Source organism: Somniosus microcephalus, chromosome 7 (assembly GCF_052327205.1).
Source record: "Somniosus microcephalus isolate GS21.2 chromosome 7, FLI_Smic_1.0, whole genome shotgun sequence".
NCBI lineage: Eukaryota > Metazoa > Chordata > Chondrichthyes > Squaliformes > Somniosidae > Somniosus > Somniosus microcephalus.
Window position 1 is genome coordinate 7983664 of NC_140993.1, and position 14241 is coordinate 7997904.

The 14241-nt window shown below is 50.6% G+C and overlaps 1 protein-coding gene across 1 annotated transcript in view; it reads left to right on the forward strand.

Moving 5' to 3' along the window:
• Positions 1-13715, forward strand: part of LOC147114486 (chondroitin polymerizing factor 2, non-catalytic subunit-like) — a 48611-nt gene extending 34896 nt beyond the window's left edge. Inside the window, exons 3-4 of the mRNA XM_085992195.1 lie at positions 1577-1759; positions 5962-13715. Of these exons, the coding sequence (XP_085848321.1) occupies positions 1577-1759; positions 5962-7221 (1443 nt within the window). The 3' untranslated portion in view covers positions 7222-13715. The remainder of the gene's footprint in view (positions 1-1576; positions 1760-5961) is intronic.
• The last annotated feature ends 526 nt before the right edge of the window (positions 13716-14241 follow it).

A 14241-nucleotide genomic window follows, 5' to 3' on the forward strand; every position in this document is an offset into this window, starting at 1 on the left:
GAGCTGGGGTTGTCCCAAACTCTCTTGTAACCTGAAACGGTTCTGTTCGTGCTATGGGAACTTTCCAGTGGAAAGCGTTAGCAAGTAGGGTTGAATCCTTTAACCAGGTCGCCAGCCAGACTGGCAGGTGTGTTCCTGGCATGCGGTTTCAGATTTGATTTACTGCTAATGTAAGATCCTTCAGGATTCTAATAGCTCTGTAATGGGATTGATACAGGGCTATGGGGAGAGAGTGGGACAATGGGATTAGTTTGGGATTGATGCAGGGCGATGGGGAGAGAGTGGGGCAGTGGGGTTAGCTTGGGATTGATACAGGGCTATGGGGAGAGAGTGGGACAATGGGATTAGTTTGGGATTGATACAGGGCGATGGGGAGAGAGTGGGGCAGTGGGGTTAGCTTGGGATTGATACAGGGCTATGGGGAGAGAGCGGGACAGTGGGATTAGTTTGGGATTGATATAGGGCGATGGGGAGAGAGCGGGGCAGTGGGGTTAGCTTGGGATTGATACAGGGCTATGGGGAGAGAGCGGGGCAGTGGGATTAGTTTGGGGTTGATACCGGGCTATGGGGAGAGAGTGGGGCAGTGGGATTAGTTTGGGATTGATACAGGGCTATGGGGAGAGAGTGGGGCAGTGGGATTAGTTTGGGATTGATACAGGGCTATGGGGAGAGAGTGGGGCAGTGGGATTAGTTTGGGGTTTGATACATGGCTATGGGGAGAGAGCGGGGCCTTGGGATTAGTTTGGGATTGATACAGGGCTATGGGGAGAGAGCAGGGCAGTGGGAATAGTTTGGGATTGGTACAGGGCTATGGGGAGAGAGCGGGGCAGTGGAATTAGTTTGGGATTGATACAGGGCTATGGGGAGAGAGCGGGTCATTGGGATTAGTTTGGGATTGATACAGGGCTATGGGGAGAGAGTGGGGCAGTGGGAATAGTTTGGGATTGATACAGCGCTATGGGGAGAGAGTGGGGCAGTGGGATTAGTTTGGGATTGATACAGGGCTATGGGGAGAGAGTGGGGCAGTGGGAATAGTTTGGGATTGATACAGCGCTATGGGGAGAGAGTGAGGCAGTGGGATTAGTTTGGGATTGATACAGCGCTATGGGGAGAGAGTGGGGCAGTGGGAATAGTTTGGGATTGATACAGGTTGATCCTCGGGGACCCGAAAAGCTCCCAGATTGGTATTAACTCCCTAATGGGGGGAACGTGATGGTGCAGTGTGGATCAGAAACTGGTCTTTCAGAGAATGAAAGTTATCTGTGTCTGGGTGTGAGGATCCTTTGTGATAGGGACAATCTCAATCCAGTGCCATTTGGTCACATGGTCCTTGGTGTAAAGCTGCCTCTAATATGGCCCCTATTGCATTGGTTGTCAAACTGGGAGGCACTGCAGAACAGCTGACGTAGGAAATGGAAGATAGTCACACTGGTGCAGTTAGGGCACAGTGTTGAGCTGCGACAGAGTAGTGGGAGCTTTACTCCTGGTGTGGGTGTGCTTGTTGCTCGCACCAGGTGTCTGAAATAAGTGTTCTGTTCCCCTGCACTGGTGTCTCATAACGTGCTTGTTGTTTCAGGATGTGCATTACCACTCCTTCCAACTGGGCAAGAACACAGATCCAGAGAAAGAGGACAGTGGAGATTTCAAAAAGGCCTTCACCGTTCACCTGGTGTCGGACCCTGCGCTAATGTACCGCCTTCACCGGCGCTTCAGCGAGATGGAACTAGAGAGAACGTACCGGGAAATCGGAGAGCTGCAGGTAATGTTGGGTTGGAGATCGCTTAGATCATTCTGAGGGCCACCGGCTAACAGAGACTGTGAATAAATTCAATTCCGTTTTTATTGTATGGGATTCTGAGATTTTTACCGGAGTTTTAAGGATTTAAATCCTCAGATTCCAACTGCTTTACTACGAAATCCACAAGTCGTTATATATCCCCATCTCTCCTGCAGGTCCGCCTCATGGGGTACAGTTCTACAAGTGCCGCCCATCCTCCGATACCACATTCATGCCGCCATTCTTCATGTGTGAGACTAGATCATAGAATCTCACGGCACAGGAGGAGGCCATTCGGCCCATCGTGCCTGTGCCGGCTCTTTGAAGGAGTTCTCCAATTAGTCCCTCTCCCCCCTGCTCTTTCCCCCATAGCCCTGCAAATTTTTCCTGTTCGAGTATTTATCCTTTGAAAGTTATTATTGAATCTGCTTCCACCGCCCTTTCAGGCAGCGTGTTCCAGATCACAACAACTCGCTGCGTTAAAAAAAAAATTCCTCATCTCTCCCTCTGGTTCTTCCACCAATTATTTTAAATCTGCGTCCTAGAAAACATAGAAGATAGGAGCCGGAGTAGGCCATTCGGTCCCTCGAGCCTGCTCCGCCATTCAATGAGATCATGGCTGATCATCCAAATTCAGTACCCTGTCCCTGCTTTCTCCCCATATCCCTTGATCCCTTTAGCCTTAAGAAATATATCCAACTCCTTCTTAAGTATATTTAATGAATTGGCCTCAACTGCCTTCTGTGGTAGAGAATTCCACAGGTTCACCACTCTCTGGGTGAAGAAATTCCTCCTCATCTCTGTCCTAAATGGCTTACCCCTGATCCTTAGACTGTGACCCCTGGTTCTGGACTCCCCGCCATCAGGAACATCCTTCCTGCATCGAGTCTGTCCAGTCCTGTCAGAATTTTATGTTTCAATGAGATCCCCTCTCATTCTTCTAAACTCCAGCAAGTATAAGCCCAATCGACCCAATCTCTCCTCATACGTCATTCCTGCCATCCCAGGTATCAGTCTGGTGAATCTTCGCTGCACTCCCTCCATGAACGTCCTTCCTCATATAAGGTGACCAAAACTGCACACAATACTCAAGGTGTGGTCTCACCAAGGCCCTGTACAACTGCAGCAAGACATCCTTGTCCCTGTACTCGAATCCTCTCGCTGTGAAGGCCAACATACCATTTGCCTTCTTAACCGCCTGCTGCACCTGCATGCTTACCTTCAGCGACTGGTGCATAAGGACACCCAGGTCTTGTTACACTTCCCCTTCTCCCAATCTATTGCTGTTCAAATAATAATCTGCCTTCCTGTTTTTGACACCAAAGTCCTCTGGTTACCAACCCTCCTGCTGGTAGATAGAGAGCGTTGGGAGGCTGTTCAGTTATATGAATGATCATACCTGGGACCCTGTCCTCGCCCGAGCCCTCACACAGTCATCGGGAGTTGCAATCCTGTACAGTTTCCTTTTCCCCTCCGTACTGGGGCCAGTGAGGCCCCACACTGGGTTATGGTTGTGCAGTGGTTATGTTACTGGACTAGTAACCCAGAGGCAATGGTCCCGCTAAGCTGCGCGGCTGTGCGGTCACCTGCAAGATCCCGCGCAGCCCGCTGACCGGCTCTTACAGTGTAAATACCGTGCATGCACAAAAATCTGAAATGGGCCGCGCATTGGAGGAGGCGGGCCGCGCAGGAGGCCGTGCAGCTTACAGGGGACATTGCCCAGAGGCTTCAACCAAAAATCCAGAGGCCGCGAGTTCACATCCCACAGGGATATGGGTAGCTTGAGAATTTGAATTCAGTTTATTTATTTTTTTAAATCTGGGATTAAAAATCTGGTCTCAGTAAAAGTGACCATCAAACTATCGGATTGTTGTAAAAACCCAACTGGTTCACTGATGTCCTTTAGGGAAGGAAATCTGCCGTCCTTACCCGGTCTGGGCCTATCGGTGACTCCAGTCCTACATTATTGTGGTTCATTCAACTGCCCTCTGAAGTGGCCCAGCAAGACACTCAGTTCAAGGCAGCTAGAGATGGGCTATAAATGGTGGCCTTGCCGGGGAAACTGAATTCAATAAATCTGGTAATCTGTGGGCTGGTACCAGGAAATGACCATGAAAACTGTCAGATTGTCGTAAAAAACCCAACTGGGTCAGTAATGTCCTGCAGGAAAGGGAACCTGCCACCCTCTGGGTCTGCGCGGGACTCCAGTCCCATACGGGGGCCGGGAATGTCCTTGGAGGTGCTCCCGTTGAGCTGTGGGAAGTGCAGTGGAAACCCCAGATACACAGCGGTGGTGGAGCACGAGTAGCTCAGAGGAAATTCCCAGTCTACGCGATCGAGCTCTCGACAAGCCACTCGGTTGTCGGGGCAACTAGGGGCGGACAATAAACGTGGCTTTGCCAGCACAGAGCAGGGGCTGAAGTCAGGACCTTTGCCGGTCTGTGTGACTCCATATTTCAGCACTGAGGCGCTGGGAGAGATGGTCCAGTGTTTCATTAATCGCTGAATCGGCAGCAAGGAGCAAGAGGTGCTGGTTGCAACATGATTCCTCAATTGCCTCTTGCCTCCAACCGTTCTGTCACAACCTTTTCATGTTTCTTTACATTTTATCGACTGGTGCCCCTCTGAACTCGGAGAATCATAGAATCGTAAAGCACAGAAGGAGACCATTCGGCCCATCGTGCCTGTGCTGGATCTTGGGTAGAGCCCCAATTAGTCCCACTACCCCCGGCTCTTTCCCCTGAAAATTTCCCTTTTCAAGTATTTCTCCAATTCCCCTTTTGAAAGTTACTATTGAACCTGCTTCCACCGCCCTTTCAGGCAGTGCATTCCAGATCACAACAACTCGCTGTGTAAAAAAAATTATTTCTTCATCTCTCCCTCTGGTTCTTTTGCCAATGACCTTAAATCGGTGTCCTCTGGTTACCGACCCTCCCGCCAGTGGAAACAGTCTCTCCCGATCTACTCGATCCTTCCACTACTTCACACAGTTCTCCAAGGGGAAACGGTGCAGATATGAAAAGAATAACCTTGCCACCCTGTCAGACTGATAATTAGCCCGCGAATCATAGAAACAAACATAGAAACATAGAAGATAGGAGCAGGAGTAGGCCATTCGGCCCCTCGAGCCTGCTCCGCCATTCAATGAGATCATGGCTGATCATTCATGTTCAGTACCCGGTCCCTGCCTTCTCCCCATACCCCTTGATCCCTTTAGCCTTAAGAAATATATCCAACTCCTTCTTGAATATATTTAATGAATTGGCCTTTACTGCCTTCTGTGGTAGAGAATTCCACAGGTTCACCACTCTCTGTGTGAAGAAATTCCTCCTCATTTCTGTCCTAAAAGGCCTACCACTTATCCTTAGATTGTGACCCCTGGTTCTGGATTCCCCGAACATCGGGAACATCCTCCCTGCATCTAGTCTGTCCAGTCCTGCCAGAATTTTATAAGTTTCAATGAGACCCCCTCTCATTCTTCTAAACTCCAGCGAGTACAAGTCCAATCGACACAATCTCTCCTCATACGTCATTCCTGCCATCCCAGGTATCAGCCTGGTGAATCTTCGCTGCACTCCTTCCATGGCAAGAACATCCTTCCTCAGATAAGGCGACCAAAACTGCACACAATACTCAAGGTGTGGTCTCACCAAGGCCCTGTACAACTGCAGCAAGACATCCTTCTTCTTGTTCTCGAACCCTCTCGCTACGAAGGCCAACATACCATTTGCCTTCTTAACCGCCTGCTGCACCTGCATGCTTACTTTCAGCGACTGGTGCACAAGGACACCCAGGTCTCGTTGCACTTCCCCGTCTCCCAATCTATTGCCGTTCAGATAATAACCTGCCTTCCTGTTTTTGCCACCAAAGTGGATAACCTCGCATTTATCCACGTTATAGTGCATCTGCCATGTTTCTGCGCAATCACCCAACCTGTCCAAATCATCCTGGAGTTTCTCGGAATCCTTGCTCTACCTCACACAGTTCGCCAAGGGAAGAGCGTGAAGATACGAGAACAACATCGCCAGCTTGTGTCACCGAGCCACCACTCCCTGATTTAGCTCTTCTGTCCTTCTCCTTTGTACAACCTCGATGACGTCCTTCACTCCACCCCTCGATCCTCCACCTGGGGTTTCTCAGTAATTAAAATGCCCGCGCGCTAATCCTTTTTTTGTGTGTTGCAGGTGGAAATCAAGAACCTGAGTAAGCTGACACCAGATGGGGAGGCGGGGGCGTCCTGGCCAATCGGCATCAATCCGCCATTCAAACCCAAAACCCGCTTCGAGGTCATAAACTGGGACTATTTCACGGAGGAGCAGATTTACTCGTGCGTCGAAGGGGCTCCGAAGTGCGAGCTCCGCGGCATCAACAAGGCGGACATCAGCAGCATCATTGAGACCGCCGTGCAGCAGCTGAACGAGAAGTACCAGCCCCTGCTGCACTTCCGCAAGAGGCAGCTGCTCAACGGCTACCGGCGCTTCGACCCGACGCGGGGGATGGAGTACACGCTGGACCTGGTGCTCGAAGCCCACACCCAGAAGGGCTACAGCCGGGCCATCGCCAAGCGGGTCAGCCTGCTGCGGCCGCTCAGCAGCGTGGAGATCATCCCCATGCCGTACGTGACTGAGGCCACCCGGGTTCAGGTGATCCTGCCCCTGACCGTGCACGAGAAGGACTACGTGGGCAATTTCCTGGAGGCCTACTCCATGAACGCCTTGGACATGCACGACAACATGCTGCTGACCTTCCTGTTCATCTACGACCCCTTTGATGCGCAGCGCGTGAGCCAGAACGACGTGTTTGCGGGGGTCAAGTTCACCATAGCCGAGATCGAGAAGCGGTACTCTGATGTGAAAATCCCGTGGATCAGCGTCAAGACGGACGTTCCTTCCCAGGTTAAGATCATGGACATCATCTCCAAGAAGCACCCGGTGGACACCTTGTTCTTCATCGGCAGCGTGTGGACGGAGATCAATGGCGAGTTTCTCAACCGCTGCCGGATGAACACCATAAACAACTGGCAGGTCTTCTTCCCCATCCACTTCCAAGAGTACAACCCTGCCATCCTAAACCGGGAGCAGCAGACCCCCTCCTCGGCCGAGTTCCTGAAGGACGGCCATTTCGACCGGCGGGTCTTCGGCGAGGCCTGTTTCTTCAACTCGGACTACATGGCGGCCCGGACCAAGATGGCGGCCGACATCCTGGACAACGACGAGATGCTGGAGAACATGGAGGTGTACGACGTGTTCATCAAGTACTCGAGCCTGCACGTCTTCCGGCCGGTGGAGCCGGCCCTGGTGCAGAAATACACCCACCGCACATGCAACCCGCGGCTGAGCGAGGAGGTCTACCACCGCTGCGTTCTCAGCAACCTGGAAGGGCTGGCGTCGCGCTCCCAGCTGGCCTTGGCCATGTTCGAGCAAGAGCAAGCCAACAGCACTTAGACTGGGCATTGTAACGAAGGGTATTACGGGACTTAACTGCGCAGTATTTAAAAAAAAAACAACAACCCGTGATGTCGGGGACTGTTAGTCGTACTCGGTTAGACGCTGGCTTTTAGTCTCTGGGATCTCGCTTCAAATCCAATCCCTTTCTTCACACAAAGGGGAGTGGAAATCTGGAACTCTTCCCCCCCCCCCCCCAAAAAGCTGTTGAGGCTGGGGGTCAATTGAAAATTTCAAAACTGGGATTGATCGATTTTTGTTGGGTCAGGGTATTAAGGGTTATGGAACCAAGGTGGGTAGATGGAGTCAAGATACAGATCAGCCGCGATCTAATTGAATGGCGGAACAGGCTCAAGGGGCTGAACGGCCTCCTCCTGTTCCTGTGTTCCTAGATTGATGGCGTGAAAATCTCTGCTGGCTGTAAAGATCCTGCATTTTGTGCAGTCGCAAACCAGCAAGGAATTCCTTGCTTCTCTCAGTATCTCCTTCCTCCCACACTCTGCAGACTTTTATAACCCAAATTTAGCATCACCTAATCACCGATTCCTGATTTCCCTCTATTTATCTTTTAATAGTCTTTTCAAGCTGGGTGATGTGCTGCACAAGGGCCTCTAGCTGTAGGAGCTTTACTCAGCATCTTTACGGTGCTGAACTTGACATGAGGTGGTCCATTCTCCAGCGTTAACATCTCACTTCAATGAGAAAAATGAACTGGGGATGAGTGGGGCCAGCTTCCATTTCACGGGTTACACTCTCGGTTTATTCCCGCATTCAGCAAATCGACTGAGCTTATATAAATTGTTCTGCAAATATTTTACATTCAATAAGAACTTTCAAAAGTCCCTAACAAGAAAAGGCCATTCAGCCCATAGAACCCACTCCTCTCTCAGACCATTTACACTCTACCCTATCATGGACTCCACCCACCCAGTTAATCTCCTTCCACAGCCCCTGAATACTCTACCCTATCATGGACTCTACCCATCCCATCCAGCACCCTAAACATTCACTCCCTCCACCACCGGCGCACCGTGGCTGCAGTGTGTACCGTCTACAAGATGCACTGCAGCAACTCGCCAAGGCTTCTTCGGCAGCACCACCCAAACCCGCGACCTCTTCCACCTAGAAGGACAAGGGCAGTAGGCGCATGGGAACACCACCACCTCCAAGATCCCCTCCAAGTCACACACCATCCTGACTTGGAAATATATCGGCCGATCCTTCATCGTCGCTGGATCAAACTCCTGGAACTCCCTCCCTAACAGCACTGTGGGAGTACCTTCACCACACGGACTGCAGCGGTTCAAGAAGGCGGTTCACCACCACCTTCTCAAGGGCAGTTAGGGATGGGCAATAAATGCCAGCGACGCCCACATACCAGGAAGGAATAAAAAATTCTCCTCCCACACACCCTGTGCACTCTATCCGATCATGGACTCTACTCACCCATTTAATCTCCTCCCACACACCCTGTGCACTCTATCCGATCATGGACTCTGCTCACCCATTTAATCTCCTCCCACACACCCTGTGCACTCTATCCGATCATGGACTCTACTCACCCTATTAATCTCTCACACACACACTGTGCACTCTATCCGATCATGGACTCTACTCACCCATTTAATCTCCTCCCACACACCCTGTGCACTCTATCCGATCATGGACTCTGCTCACCCATTTAATCTCCTCCCACACACCCTGTGCACTCTATCCGATCATGGACTCTACTCACCCATTTAATCTCCTCCCACACACCCTGTGCACTCTATCCGATCATGGACTCTACTCACCCATTTAATCTCCTCCCACACACCCTGTGCACTCTATCCAATCATGGACTCTGCTCACCCATTTAATCTCCTCCCACACACCCTGTGCACTCTATCCGATCATGGACTCTACTCACCCATTTAATCTCCTCCCACACACCCTGTGCACTCTATCCGATCATGGACTCACCCATTTAATCTCCTCTCTCACACACCCTGTGCACTCTATCCGATCATGGACTCTACTCACCCATTTAATCTCCTCTCTCACACACACTGTGCACTCTATCCGATCATGGACTCTACTCACCCATTTAATCTCCTCTCACACACCCTGTGCACTCTATCCGATCATGGACTCTACTCACCCTATTAATCTCTCACTCACACACTGTGCACTCTATCCGATCATGGACTCTACTCACCCATTTAATCTCCTCTCTCACACACACTGTGCACTCTATCCGATCATGGACTCTACTCACCCATTTAATCTCCTCTCACACACCCTGTGCACTCTATCCGATCATGGACTCTACTCACCCATTTAATCTCCCCCCACACACCCTGTGCACTCTATCCGATCATGGACTCTACTCACCCATTTAATCTCCCCCCACACACCCTGTGCACTCTATCCGATCATGGACTCTACTCACCCATTTAATCTCCTCCCACACACCCTGTGCACTCTATCCAATCATGGACTCTGCTCACCCATTTAATCTCCTCCCACACACCCTGTGCACTCTATCCGATCATGGACTCTACTCACCCATTTAATCTCCCCCCACACACCCTGTGCACTCTATCCGATCATGGACTCTACTCACCCATTTAATCTCCTCCCACACACCCTGTGCACTCTATCCGATCATGGACTCTACTCACCCATTTAATCTCCTCTCACACACCCTGTGCACTCTATCCGATCATGGACTCTACTCACCCATTTAATCTCCTCCCACCCACCCTGTGCACTCTATCCAATCATGGACTCTGCTCACCCATTTAATCTCCTCCCACACACCCTGTGCACTCTATCCGATCATGGACTCTACTCACCCATTTAATCTCTCACACACCCTGTGCACTCTATCCGATCATGGACTCTACTCACCCATTTAATCTCCTCCCACACACCCTGTGCACTCTATCCGATCATGGACTCTACTCACCCATTTAATCTCTCACTCACACACTGTGCACTCTATCCGATCATGGACTCTACTCACCCATTTAATCTCCTCCCACACACCCTGTGCACTCTATCCGATCATGGACTCTACTCACCCATTTAACCTCCTCTCATACATCCTGTGCACTCTATCCGATCATGGACTCTGCTCACCCATTTAATCTCCTCTCACACACCCTGTGCACTCTATCCGATCATGGACTCTACTCACCCATTTGATTTCTTTAGGGAAAGTTCTGCAAAAACACTGGCCGCTCTCTCAAATCAAGTAAGGCTCCAGGATTGTCATCCATCCCCACATCTCCCCTCTTCAGCCCTGACCTGTTGTGTGCCGTTTCCTTTGACTTCTGAAATGAGTCTGTGGATTGACTGCATTCAGTGGCGCTGTGCTTTAATAACTCCCTTGCTGTTTTATGTGGCCAGGGAAGCAGTAGCGAGTGCTGCAGCCTGCGTGGGGGCGAGGGATAATCCTGGTCCAACAGCCTGGTAGAAATAGCACAGGTGTAGATGTTGGAATCATAGAATAACACCACTCAGAAGGAGGCCAGTCGGCCTACCGTGATGTGCCGGCTCTTTGAACGAGCTCTCGAATTAATCCCACTCCCTCTGCCCTTTCCCCACAGCCCTGCATATTTCTCCTTTTCAAGTATTTATCCAATTCCCTTTTGAAAGTTACTATTGAATCTGCTTCCACCGCCCTTTCAGGCAGCGCATTCCGGATCACAACAACTCGCTGCGTAAAAACATTCTCCTCATCTCCCCTCTGGTCCTTTTCCAATTATCTTCAATCTGTGTCCTCTGGTTACCGACCCTCCTGCCACTGGAAACACTTTCTCCTTATTTACTCCATCAAAACCCTTCATCATTTTGAACACCTCTATTAAATCTCCCCTTAACCACCTCGGCTCTAAGGAGAACAATCCCAGCTTCTCCAGTCTCCACATAACGGAAGTCCCTCATCCCTGGAATCATTCCAGTAAATCTCCTCTGCACCCCCTCTAAGGCCTTGACATCTTTCCTAAAGTGTGGTGTCCAGACATGGACACAGTACTCCAGCTGAGGCCTAACCAGTGTTTTATAAACGTTTAGCATAAACTTCCTTGCTTTTGAATGAGCGAGGACTTGGCTGCGATAGCCTCCTGGCTATCTAAGAGAGCAACTGTTTCTTGTTGAGCAGGAGTTAGCACTTTCAGGAGAGAGAATTGGAAAACTGTCGGTGAGGTGAAGAATGTTAGTTCGGTGCGGGGTGGGGGGCAGTGGAACACCTTCCTGTCTCAGACACAATTTAATGCCGGTGTCGAGCATTCCCCGTTAGGTGGATTACAGAAACAAGCCATTCGGCCCAACACCGCAAAGCTCCTGTCCTAGCCCGACCTCGGCAGAGCAACACATACTGTGCACCGTTTTCTGTCCTCCGGCCTGTCGGGCGGGATTCTCAGTTCATTTTGTTTTGTCCGCTGGGAACGTGGCTGAGCCTGAGCTCGAACCAGCAGGCAAGCGCTTTCACCCCCGCTGTCTGCACTGGATTTGAGCCCAGGTCTCCAGAGGTGAACGGGCTGTGTCTCACCCACTGCACTCACCCAGCCGTCACGTAATAGATTTCCTAGACTCCTGGTATTGACCCCCCAGGGACTCCGCTGCAATAAGAATTGCATTTTAACGGTTCCGTTTTGAGAATGTGACTGAAGTGTCTCACCGATACCCACCCGTTTGTTTTACACCCGTTTCCTGTTAATCGGCTCGGGCCCCAGGAGAGCAGCGGTCCGATGGAGACGCGCGAGTGACCAGGCCTCCGCTCCTTGCTCTTGCCTGTTGTGTGCCGCCAGTCTGGAAGGGCCTAGGACCAACTACTGGCACTGCTGAGTCCTGCCCGACAGCAGTCAGAATGGAGAATCAGGAGGGCTTCCTGTTCCTGATCATTCTGGGAGGGGTTGCTAGATACTGTGTGTGAGTGTGTGTGTGTGAGAGTAAGTGTGTCTGTGTGAGAGTAAGTGAGTGTGTGTGTGTCTGTGTGTGTGTGTGTCTGTGTGTGTGAGAGAGTGAGAGTGTGTGTGAGAGTGTGTGTGTGAGAGAGAAAGTGAGTGAGTGTGTGTGAGAGTAAGTGAGAGTGTGTGTGTCAGTGAGAGTGAGTGTGTGAGTGAGTGTGTGTGTGAGAGTGTGTGTGTGTGAGAGAGAAAGTGAGTGAGTGTGTGTGAGAGTAAGTGAGAGTGTGTGTGAGTGAGTGTGTGTGTGTGAGAGTAAGTGTGAGTGTGTGTGTGAGTAAGTGAGAGAGTGTGTGAGTGAGTGTGTGTGTGTCTTTGTGAGAGTAAGTGAATGTGTGTCTGTGTGAGTGAGTGTGTGTATACACACATTCGGTACGCACATTGGGCTTGGCTGTTTTTTGCCTCTCCAATATCCTGTCAGTATTCAGCTGTGTAGACTTCCGCATAAATAACCGCCGCTTTGGTGAGGTACTGGCGTGTGCTGGGCCCCTGGAACCATATCCCATGAGCCCCCTTCAGGAGGGAAGGGAGAAGATTAACAGAAGAAGGAAGGGAGGGGAAGACAAGACTGTGGGTCAGCTTGTAGCTTCAGCTCTGACCCACCCCTCCCAAGGATACTTCGAGTATTTGATGATCAATAGCTAGCTGCTCTCTTTAATTTGATACAGTTTGCACCTTGCTTCCCAGTGTTGTCACTAGGTGTATTTAGCCTGTTGCTGCTGCCATTCTATTGAGAGATTCACCCTCCAGTTAGATGCACTTTAATGTGCTATTCTTAATTCATCATTTCAAATCATTCCCATCCCTTCCAGCCAGTATTATACAAAATGCTCTGCGGGCACGATCCAAGCCTGCAAGGGCAGAAGCTCTAACTTTCCTCCTGGGTATTGTTCATGGTTCAAGTGAACATCCAACGCAGCATCAGACTTTCAATGTCAGCGCTGGCTCGCACTGTGGTGGGTTCAAGCCCCCCACACCAGAAACTGGAGCCCATCGTCCGGGCTGACCCCCCGCCCCAGTGCGGTACCGAGGAACTGCTGCACTGGCGGAGGTACCGTCCTTCAGATGAGACGTTAAACCGAGGCCCCGTCTGCCTTCTTGGGTGGACGTTAAAGATCCCACCGCACTATTTTAAAAAACAAAAAGAGCAGGGAGTGTGGTGCCCTCATCAACGTTTACCCCTCAACCGACGCCAGTATTGCTGGTCATTCATTTAATTGTTATTTTGTGTGTGTGTGTGCGCGCGCAAACTGCCTGCCACGTGCACCCAAATAACAGCCACTGCACTTCGAAGTATTTCAACGTATGTGAAAGGCTTTGGGAAGCTTTTACTGCTACCCTAGTGGCAACACTGCTTCCTGTAAACAGATTATTGCACTTGTGTCGGAACGGCTGGTCGCCTTTAGCAAAGGACACGGTTTGGGGGGCCGTCCAAAGGCTCTGTCCGACGTCTTGTCTTAAAAGCTGTAACTTTTTATGTTGTAACTGTCTGTTCTAAACACTGTGCTGCCAGTTCGAACAAAGACATGGCATTCTAAGCTGTTACTGTTTCGTTGCTGAATGGTATCGAGGGACAGATATATCTCGCTCCACGGGGCCTCTCCTGCAAATTTTCTTTGCTACTTTTCCAATGCCATCTAAACGAGCTGGCTGTCAATCATTGTCGTCTGAAACTTGTTCCCCTAGTACATAAAAAATAGGAGCAGGGGCAGGCCATACAGCCCCTCCAGCCTGCTCCGCCATTCAATGAGATCATCAACTCCACTTTCCCGCCAGATCCCTTGATTCCCCTAGAGTCCAAAGATCTATCGCTCTCAGCCTTGAATATACTCAACGACTGAGCCTCCACAGCCCTCTGGGGCAGAGAATTCCAAAGATTCACCGCCCTCTGAGTGAAGGAATTTCTCCTCATATCAGTCCTAAATGGCCGACCCCTTATCCTGAGACTGTGACCCCTGGTTCTAGACTCCCCAGCCAGGGGAAAAACCTCTGCATTTACCCTGTCAATCCCTCTCAGAATCTTAATGTTTCAATGAGATCAACTCTCGTCCTTCTAAACTCGAGAGTA